Source organism: Podarcis tiliguerta, assembly GCF_965153285.1.
Source record: "Podarcis tiliguerta genome assembly, chromosome: 7".
NCBI lineage: Eukaryota > Metazoa > Chordata > Lepidosauria > Squamata > Lacertidae > Podarcis > Podarcis tiliguerta.
The window spans coordinates 84,049,973-84,064,104 of record NC_139540.1 but is presented as its reverse complement, the minus strand read 5'-3'; the positions used below and the strand labels follow the sequence as shown (position 1 = coordinate 84,064,104).

Below are 14,132 nucleotides of genomic sequence, written 5' to 3'. Positions count from 1 at the left end.
GCAGGGTCTCGAACTGCTGACCTTTCAATCAGCAATCCCAAGGCTCAGTGGATTAGACCACAGTGCCACCCGCCTTAAAACACTCTAATAAAGTGATTGTGGCAGGCTTATTGCAGCTGCTGCTATTCCAAGGAGGAGACTGCGGCTGCTTTGCTCCTCCCCAGGCTCAGCACAGGCCAGCAGCTAAACCAAGGTTTGACATGGCATGTTGTTCAAACCAGGGATCATAGTGAAGGTTCCCCAACTGCAACCACAGTTTCTAACTACAGGATAAACCTTGAATACAGATGACTACTTTGGCTTACTGTGGCATGTGAAACAGGCCAAACTCTGCCCTACCTATTCAAAAGACCAGCTCATTCAGCGTTTCCCTGCCTTAGAATTATTTTCCTTTCCTCCCTGCCATAATGCAAAGGCAGATCATTGTGAAGACTCTCTTGCTCTGTGAAGCACAATCTACATCCAACTTGATCCCACTGGCCCAAAAGGTGACAAAAAAGCTTAAACCTTAGTACTGCAGTTTAAATCTTAGTATTTCAGCTTAATTATCTATGATGTAGCAGGTTGTAACAAAATAAGTCATTTTTGTTCCGTTATCTGCTCTGGGTTGCTTTGACTGACTTTCTGCAAGTTATCTACAACTCCTCAGGTGAGTTTGGCTGCATCAAAGTGAAACTGAGGAACGACTGATACAGAACTATTTCTATTTAGTGCCTAACTCATAGGGTTTTACAATGTCTGCTTCTTCAGAAAATTACTATTCAAATACATAACCATTTCTAACCTCAGAATGCTATAAGAATTTGAAACTAACATGCTTTAATATATTTAACAAAATTACTTAGCACTTAAATTGATCAGTTTCTAAAGACCTGAATATTATCAAATTCTTACTTCACATTATTAAATTAAATATAACATTCAAATGATCAGTTAATGGAAAGACATATGTATATTTGTGTGTGTATCTGTACATATAAAGTATCAGTGAAAGGACACTTTATTACACACACTGATTACACTTATTTCATGTTTTTCCTGTAAATAAATTCTTTAAAATGTCTACACACACAGACACAGAGAGAAAGTTATTTATCATGAAGGAAGACCTTTCATTTTACAGAAAAAGCATGAACAATCCTGTTATCTTGTATATTAATGGGGCATTAAATATAATACCACACCAAGCAGCTTTGTCTGAATCAGCAAATTGTGTTTTTTCTTGTCAGAAATCATGTGAAAATCAGCCCTTCTGGACATGAGCTCTCCCAGAGGCTTCTTGTAGTAACGAGAGAGACTTAAAAGGAAAAAGTGGTGAAGTCATCCAAACTTTCTTTTTAAATTGTCTGTACTCTGAATGTCAAATTGAACCACAAGAACCAGGGAGTGCATAATAGCTTAAATAGTGTTGGGACCATTGACTTCATCTTTTAATTACTGCATATTTTAGTCAACTTGAGCTGCTCACTGAACTTGTGATGCTAAATAAGAGCTCTTTAACACATCGCCCCATGTTACATGTCCTTTCCTCCATAGGGTCAACCATCTAAAAGTGCTCCAGATTTTTCTCAGGGCTTATAGAATCCAGGAAGCTGCAAGGTGTACCTTTGGCTTGTAGACCATCTGGCTATTAAGAGGAAGCAACAGTCAGGCAGGGAAAAGGAGTTCAAGACAAATGAACAGTCCTGGCATGGAAACACAGCAAGCATCCTTTTGCCAATACTCTCCCAAACGTTCTTTTCATAGAACATCTTACCACTTCAGGCATAAAGCCATCTATAAGCAGATTAATTACCGAATCATTGCCACAGGTATGCATTCAAGAGCTGTGAAACCCATCAAGTTTGGTGGGTGAGTTAGAGAAGTCTAGTCCTTCCCCGAATCTCAAATACCCACTCTGAAGTGAAGAAGCCGGTCTCAATTGTACCCGCTACAAAAATGCTTCATAAGGTTGTAAATAAATACAAACCAACATCCAATACTGAACATTGGTCCAAGGTCACTCACTGAACTTCAAAGATAAGCAAAGGATTTTTTAGCTGCCAGATTGAAGACTAACACTATTTTTTAAAAATCAAATTGGCTCTTACATTGTCAGCAGAATGGCAAAGACAGGAAACTGTGAGCTGCCATCATGCCACAAACGTGTGCTTGGTGAGTTAAACTCCTTCTAGGCATGACTGAAGTTTCATCTTTCTTCCATACAATTCAGGTGTGATCAACAAGAGGATCAGAATTCTGGGCCAAACAGAACATACCTTGGCGTGGTCCTCTTTTCCTACGGAAGGCTGCTCCTGATTGCAAGGCCTCCATTAGACTGTCCATAACTCCTGTTTCATCGCCCTCTGCAAAGTGCAAAAAGAAAAAGAAAAAAAGAAAAGGTGACTCACAATGCCTTCATATTCTTACAGATGCAAAAGATGACACCATCTACCAAGCCCTCCCACAGTGTGTATCAGGTGAATACCGCTTCCCAAGACACCTGAACAAGGAGCGCATGGGAAGATCACCCACCAGGCTCCCGTCAAATAGTGCACGGTGAAATATTTTCTGGCTCAGGGTGCAAGTATTGGGGAGATGATGGATATTTGAAAGCACTCCCTTGTAAACAAACAAACAAAAAGAACTTTATACATGTAGGAAATTGACATGTCAAGGAGAAAGCCACACTCAAATGCTTCTCAAAGTGATTTCTAACTGACATGGGGAGTAAGTTCTTTTTATGACATGGGGAAATATTAAACTAGGCGCTCACACTATATAGAGCTGCAATCCCCAAAACAATTCTGCTGTACATTAGATTCAGAACCATACCTGCCGGTTTGTGTTAGTGTTAACTTTTACGTTAAAAGGTTGGGGAGGGGGGAGATGAGAAAAACCATCAAACGCTCCTCCCCTGCCTTACCTCACTGCTTTAATAACCCACCTCTGATAATCAAAGTGAGAGTGCAGGAAGAAAATGTCTCAAAGCAGCAAACTCTGAGAAGGTCAGGCTAGGGAAGGGGCAGGTTTTTCTTTAGTCACTCACGTGCTCCCCACCCCCCACCCCAGCTTCTTAACTGAATTGGCAAGCACGGCTGGTCTGGCCCTCAGCAATCATGCTTTCTATTCTACTAATAAGAGGAAATAAATTCCTTCTTTATCAGCACAAAAACTGAGATGAAACTCCCCATCGCAGTTCTCCTCGCTTCATTCCAGCTATTCCATTCCAGGGCTGAGGAATGGCTCAGGCCTCCGCTGCCCCCGCAATAGCAAGGCAGGCAGGGATGGAGGAGCCTTTTCTCTGGTCACCATTTTAAAGGAAACTGACCTAATTCACACACACACACTAAAACAGCACATGATTTGCGATTTTAAAAATAAAAGCAAAATGCAATAAAATAACAGATTGATCAGTCCATCCATCCCTAAAGACAGGCTTGGGAGGAATCCCTCTGAAAGGCAGCCCCCCCCTTGCCCTCTCTCACACACATGTTGCAGTGGGGGTGGGGGGCTTCCTGGCAGGCTCCCATCAGCTTTTAATGGGCCCAGCTACTGGGCTATTCTGCTGCCTTGATGTGATTAGCACCCCCAGGGCTTTTGTGCCATCCATTTCCCATTAATCTCCTTTTCGCTCTCAGCAGCTCTCTGGCTACTAAGGAGATTAGCTGGCCTGTCTCAACTGATCGCCTTCCCATAGCAACAAGGATGCTCCTGGTCCAAAAACCATGTGCCAAGGGAGACCCCTGCCTTGTTCCTTTGGCAGAAGCTGTGCGCTGCCATGATCCTCTCTTGCCAGACGAGCAGCTCAGCCTCTCTGGGAGACAACCTCACTAAAGCAGTCCAAAGGAGGTGCAGGAAAAAGAACCGAGGGGCTGTGCCTTTGCTTGGTATCCCTTCTCACAGGAAGAAGGGAAACCAGCAACACCTCCTACAGACATTATGAGGGGTGAGAGGAAACATGGCAGAAGCAAAAGCTCTTGCAGCCTTTAAGGTTTTGTGAATGAAAACTCATGATTTGGTGCTGTCTCTGCATTCGGGGAGCTGGTCCCTGTAACATCCTTGCCGGGATACAAAGGCCCTGCAAATATGTCTGCTGAGAAAAGGAGAGCCCAAAGATTACATTATCCGCAGGAGCACAAATGTTTCTAATTCATTTAATTCCACTGTTGTCATCCCCGGCTCCCATCCACAGTGAGCCTGGTGCTGAAAGCGTTAACCACTAATTCACAGGCTGCCCTGCAAATCTTGGTTTCCGTGGCAACAGCTCCTGGCTAAACATAAACCTATAAAATCACACTAGAACATCTGTTGGGTACTTTCAGTCGGTCTGAATCCATTATCCACAGCGCCACCTGCTGGCAAAAATAACCTGCTACACCTGACCTATATCTGTATATTCAACCTGCTAAGCTATAATAATAATAATTTATTATTTATACCCCACCCATCTGGCTGGGTTTCTCCAGCAACTCTGAGGTGGCTCACAACGGAATATTAAAAACACGATTTAAAAAAATCAAACATTAAAAACATATCTAAACAGTGTTGTCTTCAGATGTCTTCTAAAAGTCAGATAGTTGTTTATTTCCTTGACAGCTAAGAGGCATGCATATAAAAATGCCCTCTTAAAGGAAATGTGTCCACCAGTCAGCTCTGAGACAAGCAAGAAACAGTCACGAGAGCAAAATGTTCCAAGTGGGAAATAATCACAGCAGTCCTCCAGGACCAGACCAATGACCCCCCGACTCTAACATCCTATTCCCAACTGTGGAACATGGGGACGCTTGCCTAATATCAAGTCAAGATCTTGCAGGAAATGGGCACCTCTACTGGCACCGCTTCTCTGGCAGAGGTGGGGGGCATGAAATGCGGCACCCATGAGGGTGCTGCCATAATAGTAGGGGGCTTGTATGCTTTGCTCCAGAATCAGCCCCTCCCTCCAGTGTCAGTTAAGAAGGACAGTTAAGAATGTCAGTTAAGAAGGGCCAACTGTCTCTTCTTGTTGCTTGCCTCAGACTTGCCTCGTGTTGCTGTATTTTGTTTCTCTCGTTATGCTATTTTGTTACAGTTTTCTTTATTATTAAAGCTTAGCTTGTTGTTGTTGTTTAGCCAATTAGTCATGTCCAACTCTTCGTGACCCCATGTAAGCTTAGCTTACATTTAAATAAATAATAATAATCAAGTCAAGCCACTGGTCCATGCAGTTCATTCTCACCACTCCCAACCTGGCTGAATTATTCTGCAAGTTTCATGGTGCCAGCTCTTGATTTCTATAGATAAGGGACCCCTTTCTCTTCTCCCCACCTCCATGTTTCATTAAGCTTCAGGAAGCAGCAGGAAAACAGCACTGGCCTAAGGGAGATGGAGGTACCCCTTAATTCTTACTGCTGTTTCTCTGCTTGTTCCTGAAGCTTAGTGAAATATGTGGAGGGGGGAGAACAGAAAGGGGTCCCTTATCTAGAGAAATCAAGAGCTGGCACCATTGAATTTACAAAATAATTCAGGCAAATTGGGAGTGGTTCAGGGAGAGCTATGGGGGCCCTCCATCTCCCTCACATCCTTCTTTCACTAGGCCAGGGCTGTTTTCTCTGCTTATATATTACTCACAGCACTGTTTCACCACAGTAATCCAAGACAAAATTGTGGGGGAAGGGGAAAGGAATGTGAGGAGAACCATAAGCCATGTCACTCAGCACAACTTCGAGTTGCTCAAAGGCAGGGGTAACTGGCAGGAAATTGCGGGAGACAGGAAATAAGCAGACAGGGGTAGTAATTGAGTCCATATGTTCTAACAAAGGAATGTTTTTGGTAGCTAAGAGAGGATTGTGTCTGTATGTAAGGAAACCTCATGGAAAGACACAGATTAGCAGACGGTCACTTGGCTGGGTGATCAGAAGCAGCATTTGGGAAACTTGCGCTAATATTGGAGGCATGAATCAGAACTGTAAACTGATGCAGGGCCTTCATTAAAGCCTTCTAAGCATCTAGGCAATTAGAAACTAAGATCTAGATAGGATTCTAATTAACAAATGCTATCTATTTAGATATGTGACTGCTGCATTAAAAAGGGGTAAATTAGTACTATAAAGTCGCACAATTGCTGTTCAATTGCAAGGCATGCAAGTCAAGCAAAGTGGGCTCAGTCCCTAGTTCCAGGGTCCATTACAATAGCCTACGCATTCAGGAGAGTAGCTGTGTTAGTTTACAGCAACAAAAACAATAAGAGGCTTGTAGCAGCTTAAAGATTAACAACTTCATTGTGGAGAAAGACAGGGGTGGAAGAGGCGTGATCCTCCAGAATGGAGGCGATATACTCTGACCAATGGGCCAAGATCATCATTAATGGTAACATCCTCCAGATGTTGTTAGACCACAACTTCCATCATCTCTGACCCCTAACCATGCTGGTAGGGGCTGACAGAGCCCATCATCATATGGAGGGCACCACATTGGCTATCCCTGGTGGAAGCTATCATAGGTTAGAGTTCATCATACATATAAAATGTTTTCCTCAGTTGGCAAGTGTTCCTCAGTTGGCAAGTGTAAACACACACTTTGGTGTAGAGAGAAATAATGGTGTTCCGTGGAGTCAAAGAGCAATAAAATGCAAACAGTCTGTATAGCACTTCATGCATCTGATGACATGGGCCCTAATCTATAAAAGCTTAAGCCATCATGAATTTGTTGTTCTTTAAGGTGCTACAAGACTCTTTCTTGTTTATAATGAACTACTGTCTTAAATAATCCTGGGCTGAAGTGGTACTGCTGTTATTTATTTACAAAGTGTTCTCAAAGCTGTTTGCTGAGGAAAAACTGAGCATAGACCATCATGCAAGCTAAAACATACACAAGAACAAATTCAAAGCCCTGGCAGTAAGGAAAGAGCTTAGCTCTCAAGGCTTTTACTCGTCTCTGAAAGAAGACAAGTGAGGCAAAGTACTGGAAGTGATTCCACAGGATTTAAATGCCATGGAAAACCATGAAAAGGAAAGGAGCAAAATCAAACTGAGCTCTGAAAGGAAGAGGAAGAGGAAGAAAGCACCAAAAGAAATCATTTAAGCATACCATGCTGATGAACAAAGCCCACTAAACCAGAAAATTCCTGCACAGAAAGCACTTTTATATCGAAAGTTGCATTAAACTTGTACATAGAGAATCATAAATGTAGAGTCATTTTGCTTCATGTAGATATGATGGAAATGGACCAGAAAACTGTGGTCCATCACAGTTTCCCACCCCATTTACACCCAGCTGAAGACACGCTGAGGCTATCAAAATGTGACTCCATGCATATTACTTAATCTCATTTCACTTCCAAACTGCGTCCAGGGTAGGCCTGTGCCAAGTATGAAGAGCCTCTTCAGATTTCAAGACACAAACCTAAGAGTGGCTGCTACTGAAAACTTCTATGATTGAGATGCAAATTGGTATATAACTGGGGATGTGCCTGTCAGTTAAAGGGGCTTAAGTTTGGCTTCCTTTTCCCCTGCACACAGCCATAATGGCTAAATAGAATCTCCATGTTCAGTGGCAGCAGCCCTCTGAGTACTGGTTGCTAGGGGGCCTCCTTATCTCTTCAAGGAGACTGGAAGGCCACAGTTGCAAGCAAGATGCTGGACTCTGGGTCTGATCCAAAAGAACTTTTATGGGGTCCTTAAGGGAGAGGAGGCACTGACCCTCCTTCCTGCAATGACTCTGCCCCCTTCTAAATAGCTTTCCATCCACTGAGACAAGTATAGAATAAATCCACTGACACTGTTAGGAAATCAGTATCACTAGGCCAGGATCTGTTACTGTACTCACTCAAGACTTCAGTGCCAAGTCCCTCTGTTTTGCATTCCCTATTCTTACCACCAAGCTGCTTTACATTACCTGCATTCATATCTATCAGTTGCTCTCTCTTCTGTTGTTTCTCCTGCCGCTCCTTCTCAGCCTTCTCTTTGGCAAGCTTAGCTTTACGCATCTTCTCTTCCGTCTCCCGCCGCTTCTGATTCTCCTTTACGGCTTGCTGAAAACCAGACACAGTTGGCTGGTAAGATGGACTATGGGGGAGTTATGGCTAGGATGTCCACCTGATGTTTCCTTCTCAATGGCATAAAAGATAGCTCAAGAAAAGAATTAGGACAATGCGAGAGAAGAATTCAACAGGTTTGTGTAACTTGGGTCTACTAACAGCTTTAGCTATGTTAGTTAAATGAAACCTCCAAGTTCATAGGAAGTAAATGCTAGTTACTAGACACAATGCAGCCATATGCCTTTCAACATCTCAGATGAAAACAGACACATGCGTGTTACTGCACCAAAACCCACACTACACTTCTGGTCTGACCAGAACTCTTTTTTAAAAAAAATGCAAAAAGAAACAACCTTTGGCAAGCTTTATCTCGCAGATTTGGCTGTATAACTGCATCCAAACACATTAAACAACATTTATTATCTGAATAGGCATTCACACACACACACACACACACACACACACCCTTTTAGGTGAGGAGCTGAAGCCTCAAGAGTAGCAATTCTAGTGTACAAACACATTTCAAAAACACCTCCACCAAAATCTCTGCAAAAGGCCTAATAAGGGCAAAATGAAAAACTCATGCAATGAGAGGGGGCTGTCTCCCACCAGGCACTGTTTCATGTGCTGCTGGAGGCACAGCGCTGGGTGGGCTTTCACAAGTCAGACACAAGCAAAGCAGTTTGCATGAGCAGAGGGTTGTATGCAGCTTAGCAGGCCAGAGGGGATGCTCACCAAAAACATGATTCTGAAGTTGTGCAAATCAGTGAAGAACTCCTCAGAAGATATTTTACTGGTGTCAAACAGGAAATACTGTCCTAATTCCATATAGAGGTTTTCCATATTTGAGTGCATCATCCGCAGCTTCTCATATTGCTCCTCAGCCTCCTTAAGAAAGCTGTAAGACTTGAGTCAAAGATCACAGTTGCTGAGTGGAGGTACAATCTAAGTTTAACAAAAGAGCTCTATCTGTAGGTGACCCTCAGTGTTCTCAGCTGCTCTCCCCCTTCCATGTCATCCGCCTGTATTTCTGTTTCAAACCAACTAACTTCTCTCTCCACGCCCCCCCCCCCAAAAAAAACCCCACCTGCAATTCAGAGTTCTACACGCATCCAACGACTAGCATTGCTTTCTGGCGCAGGGTTGCCTATCATCTGCTCACTAAGAATTCTCTATTATAAGCAGTTAGTTCCACCAGTCCTGACAGCACCCAACCATGTATTGTAGAACCCTCCCATACTCATAGCTGGAGACTCCAAAGGATAGTACAGTGGTACCTCAGGTTACATACGCTTCAGGTTACAGACTATGCTAACCCAGAAATAGTACATCGGGTTAAGAACTTTGTTTCAGGATGAGAACAGAAATCGTGCTCCGGCAACGCGGCAGCAGCAGGAGGCCCCATTAGCTAAAGTGGTGCTTCAGGTTAAGAACAGTTTCAGGTAAAGAACGGACCTCCGGAACGAATTAAGTACTTAACCCGAGGTACCACTGTATCTTGTTAGGTGGCATAAATCTGGTCCTACTGCCAACAAAATGAGCTGGACACACATGGAAAAATATTAAGTAAGTTTGAGCTTGCTCCAATTTGAGCCATAAATAAATCTGGGACCAGACCTTGTCATTGCATGCACTAACCCTGTGGTAAATGAAGAGGTCCCTTAGGTACAGAATGCCTCCCCAACACCACCAAAACCTCTCCCCATATGAACTAACCTGGACCCTGCAATCATAATCTGAGGCCCTTCTTCGTGTGCCCCCTCCATGAGAGGCCAGAGGGAGGCAACACAAGAACGGGCTTTTCCGTGGAGGTTCCCTGCTTGTGAGATGTTCTACCCAGGGAGGCTGGCCTGGAGCCTTCATTGCATATCTGTAGGTAAAAACATTCCACTTCTCCCAGGCCTTGGGCATATTAAACTATCTATGGTCTTTTAAACTGGGGATTGGGGAAGCTATTAATTTAATAAACAACAACTACAGTGGTACCTCGGGTTAAGAACTTAATTCGTTCTGGAGGTCCGTTCTTAACCTGAAACTTAACCTGAAGCACCACTTTAGCTAATGGGGCCTCCCGCTGCCGCCGCGCGATTTCTGTTCTTATCCTGAAGCAAAGTTCTTAACCCGAGGTACTATTTCTGGGTTAGTGGAGTCTGTAACCTGAAGCGTCTGTAACCCGAGGTACCACTGTACAGCCATGTGATCACAACTGTGCAGTCATTGTCTGTTACTTGGAGAAGAGAGCCTTCCTGGTAGCTCCCCTTGGTTGTATCTTATTAGTGCCCCCCTCAAATGAGGAAAGAATCCAAAAGGGCTGGTTCCCCAGTAGCACACATAAGAGTTCCTTATTCTACATGCTGTTCTCAGGGATTCCCAGTTCACAACGTTCTGAAGGATATCGACATTTTCTCTTTAAATTTATCCTTCTCTTCTGTAGCGCTGGGGCATTTGTCAACATCGCGCCGCAAGTCTGAAATCTGTTTCTTCATGAGGTCCAGGCTTTTCCCTAAATCAGCTGCAGGAACTTTGGGGTGGAGGGAAGACAAAGCAGGAGTAGAGGAATCAGAAAACAAGGAATTTGCTCACTGCAATTTCTCGAGGGAGGCAGGAGGGCATTTTAATATCCTTCAGGATATTCCCACCCATCAGGCCAGAAGGCAGGGCTAGCTATTAGGGACTTCTCCTTGGTAGTGGTTTCCACAACTCACCAGACTGGGACAGAAAAAAGTAAGAACTGTTAAAACAAAAGAAACCCCAACCATTTAAAATCACACAGGGTGATGTGCTGAACAGAATGAACAAGGAATCACACAGAGGGATAATTTCTGTAACAGTACATGGGGGAAGCGACATTATCCATTATTCTCAAGGGATCCTTTTAGCATATAAAAATGCCCTCTTAAAGGAAATGTGTCCACCAGTCAGCTCTGAGATAAGCAAGAAACAGTCCAGAGAGCAAAACGTTCCATGTGGGAAATAATCACAGCAGTCCTCCAGGACCAGACCAATGACCCCCCGACTCTAACATCCTATTGCCAACTGTGGAACATGGGGACGCTTGCCTAATATCAAGTCAAGATCTTGCAGGAAATGGGCACCTATTCTGGCACCGCTTCTCTGGCAGAGGTGGGGGGCATGAAATGCGGCACCCATGAGGGTGCTGCCATAATAGTAGGGGGCTTGTATGCTTTGCTCCAGAATCAGCCCCTCCCTTCAGTGTCAGTTAAGGACAGTTAAGAATGTCAGTTAAGAAGGGCCAACTGTCTCTTCTTGTTGCTTGCCTCAGACTTGCCTCGTGTTGCTGTATTTTGTTTCTCTCGTTATGCTATTTTGTTACAGTTTTCTTTATTATTAAAGCTTAGCTTGTTGTTGTTGTTTAGCCAATTAGTCATGTCCGACTCTTCGTGACCCCATGTAAGCTTAGCTTACATTTAAATAAATAATAATCATCAAGTCAAGCCACTGGTCCATGCAGTTCATTCTCACCACTTCCAACCTGGCTGAATTATTCTGCAAGTTTCGTGGTGCCAGCTCTTGATTTCTATAGATAAGGGACCCCTTTCTTTTCTACCCACCTCCATGTTTCATTAAGCTTCAGGAAGAAGCAGAAAAACAGCACTGGCCTAAGGGAGGAGGAGATACCCCTTAATTCTTACTTCTGCTACAAATCAGCTTCTGCTACAAACTGCAACAACAGGGATCTTCTAGCAGTTTTTGTGTCCGCTAAACACAGGGAAGGTGTTTTGGCATAACACTAAATCACACTTTCATTTAACTTCAGTTTCGTGTGTCACCCCAAACCTTAAAAGTTAATCCAGTTAGTTCAAACAAGACAGCTCCATAAACTATGGCTTGGCGTTTCTTCTTTTAACTAAACCCAACTAAGATTAACCACCATTTGTTGAGACTCAGATAACATAGCAAACCGTGATTCATCTAAAATGGAAAAGAAAGCTTCCAAATTCCTCCTCATAGCTGCATTGGAAAAAGAGTAGCTGTGCACTAGCCTGAGGCTTGATGCAGCTCATTCTCATAAAGCTAAATTATGGACATCTGTAAACACCCCTAAGATTCATAAGATTTTATCAGTGACCAGCACCGTTATCTAGTATTTGTACACATGACGTTTTGTGACAGGAGGGCTGTTAAGTGTTGAAACCCCATCACAAATCATTGTCTTGCATGATCCTCCATCATTTCCATCATCCCCACACCAGAGGAGGGGCAGGGATGGAGAGAAAAGAGAAAGTGGCTGCCAAAGGTCCCCTAATGGGTTTATCACACAGGCAAGATTAGAACCAGGGACTTCCTGATTGATTTATTTTTACCTCTTTGTTGTTTTCTCCTTTGGAAGAGTGAAATAGAAATTTAATACTAATTTTCATGCTCAGCCATTCCAAGACTTAACAGCACAATCCTAACCATGTCCACTCAAAAAAGTAAGTCCTGCTGAATTTAGTGAGGCTTACACCTAGGTAGGTGGGCTAATGAGGGCAGCCTTATGAGCCTGTTTTATCTGGGCTGAACGTTAGCGCTTCATTTACTAGGGTGCCAAAGGAAAGCGTGGCAGCTGATGGCAGCTAGCTGCAGGATAAATGTGTGTTTATAATAGGGAAATGAGCCCGGAAGGCAGCTGGGAGCTCCAATTCCTGATCACTGAACAAAATGAACACCCATGGCCAGTGCTCTAATGTTTCCCTCTCCTTCCTTCCGTGTTAGGCAGTGACTCTCAATCCACAGCAGCAACCCATACAGCCAAGGCAAGAGAGATGGGAGACAGGACAGATGGACAGCAGAGTGATCGTGACGACAATTCTCCTGCCATCATGCTCAGAATGTCCTTCTTCTCCCCTAACACAAGTTAACGTCATAAATAAAGAACCTGGGTTGCTTGTTTCATACAGTCAAAATGTCTGATATGACCCGGATTGATTTATAGAGTAAACACAGTCCTCAGCTGCACTCTGCCAGTGGCTGGATGCTGGGGATGAAGAGAGAAGGGCTGTTGCCTTTATTATGCCTTGTTTTGTGAGCTTCCCAAATTCATCTAGCTCTCCACTGTCAGAACAGGACGTATCTACGGCTTATGTGCCACCCACATCTTAAGACCACCTTTTGCCTCCCAAAACGGAATACACCAAGGCTGAGCCAAAATGGACTCCCCCCACCCCAAAACCCCCGATGCCTTAGCTGCAGGCTATAAGGCTCCTGATGTTTGGTGGTGGAATAAGGCTGAATAAGAGTGAAATAAGAGTGAATTGGGACGCGGGTGGCGCTGTGGGTTAAAGCCTCAGTGCCTAGGGCTTGCCGATCGAAAGGTCGGCGGTTCGAATCCCCGCGGCGGGGTGCGCTCCCGCTGTTCGGTCCCAGCGCCTGCCAACCTAGCAGTTCGAAAGCACCCCTGGGTGCAAGTAGATAAATAGGGACCGCTTACTAGCGGGAAGGTAAACGGCGTTCCGTGTGCGGCTCTGGCTCGCCAGAGCAGCGTTGTCACGCTGGCCACGTGACTCGGAAGTGTCTTCGGACAGCGCTGGCCCTTGGCCTCTTTGGGCGCACAACCCTAGAGTCTGTCAAGACTGGCCCGTACGGGCAGGGGTACCTTTACCTTTAAGAGTGAAATGTCTGTTCACCTTACCAGTAGCATGGCACTAGTGGTAGAATTATGGGCAAGGAAACACCTGCACTGCCTGGTTGGTAGGCAGCTGCCCACACTCCCCACCTTGCACCACCACCTTACTGTGGGCAATTTGATACAAGAAGCATCTCCTTCACCCTGAAGTGGTTTCCATTACTTGCAGGAAGATTGCCGGATGTGACTGGTTACTGGGCACAGCAATATCATCACGGTCCCTGGGTATGGACTGAAGGCCCACAAAGCAATCAACCTTGCTGAAGCTAAGCAGGTCCGGGTCTGGTCAGCGCCCTGATGGCTGATTGCCTGGGAACATAGTGTATGTTACCTTGGGGTCCGTGATGGAAGAAACTGGGACAAAAATGTAAAAAAATAACAAATAAGGTTCACAATGGGGTCTCAGGCTGGGGTGCTATTGTGAAGGAGAAGCAGCAGCCCTGGATAATAAAAGAAAAAACTGCAGTCCTGAAACAGTTGTTGAGAGGCAAAGTGAAGCACAAGCAAAGA

The 14,132-nt window shown here is 44.4% G+C and overlaps 1 protein-coding gene and 1 long non-coding RNA gene across 2 annotated transcripts in view; one reads left to right on the top strand and one right to left on the bottom strand.

The window, feature by feature from the left end:
* Positions 1-14,132, bottom strand: part of LOC310681243 (protein diaphanous homolog 1-like) — an 80,558-nt gene that overhangs the window by 6,864 nt on the left and 59,562 nt on the right. Inside the window, exons 23-26 of the mRNA XM_083448876.1 lie at positions 10,376-10,517; positions 8,732-8,894; positions 7,855-7,990; positions 2,259-2,345 (exon numbers count right to left, since the gene is read on the bottom strand). Coding sequence (XP_083305002.1) covers positions 2,259-2,345; positions 7,855-7,990; positions 8,732-8,894; positions 10,376-10,517 — 528 coding nt within the window. The remainder of the gene's footprint in view (positions 1-2,258; positions 2,346-7,854; positions 7,991-8,731; positions 8,895-10,375; positions 10,518-14,132) is intronic.
* On the top strand, positions 11,104-14,005 carry LOC310681264. The gene is made up of 2 exons (XR_014513181.1): positions 11,104-13,235; positions 13,606-14,005. It is a non-coding gene; the product is annotated as an uncharacterized lncRNA (long non-coding RNA).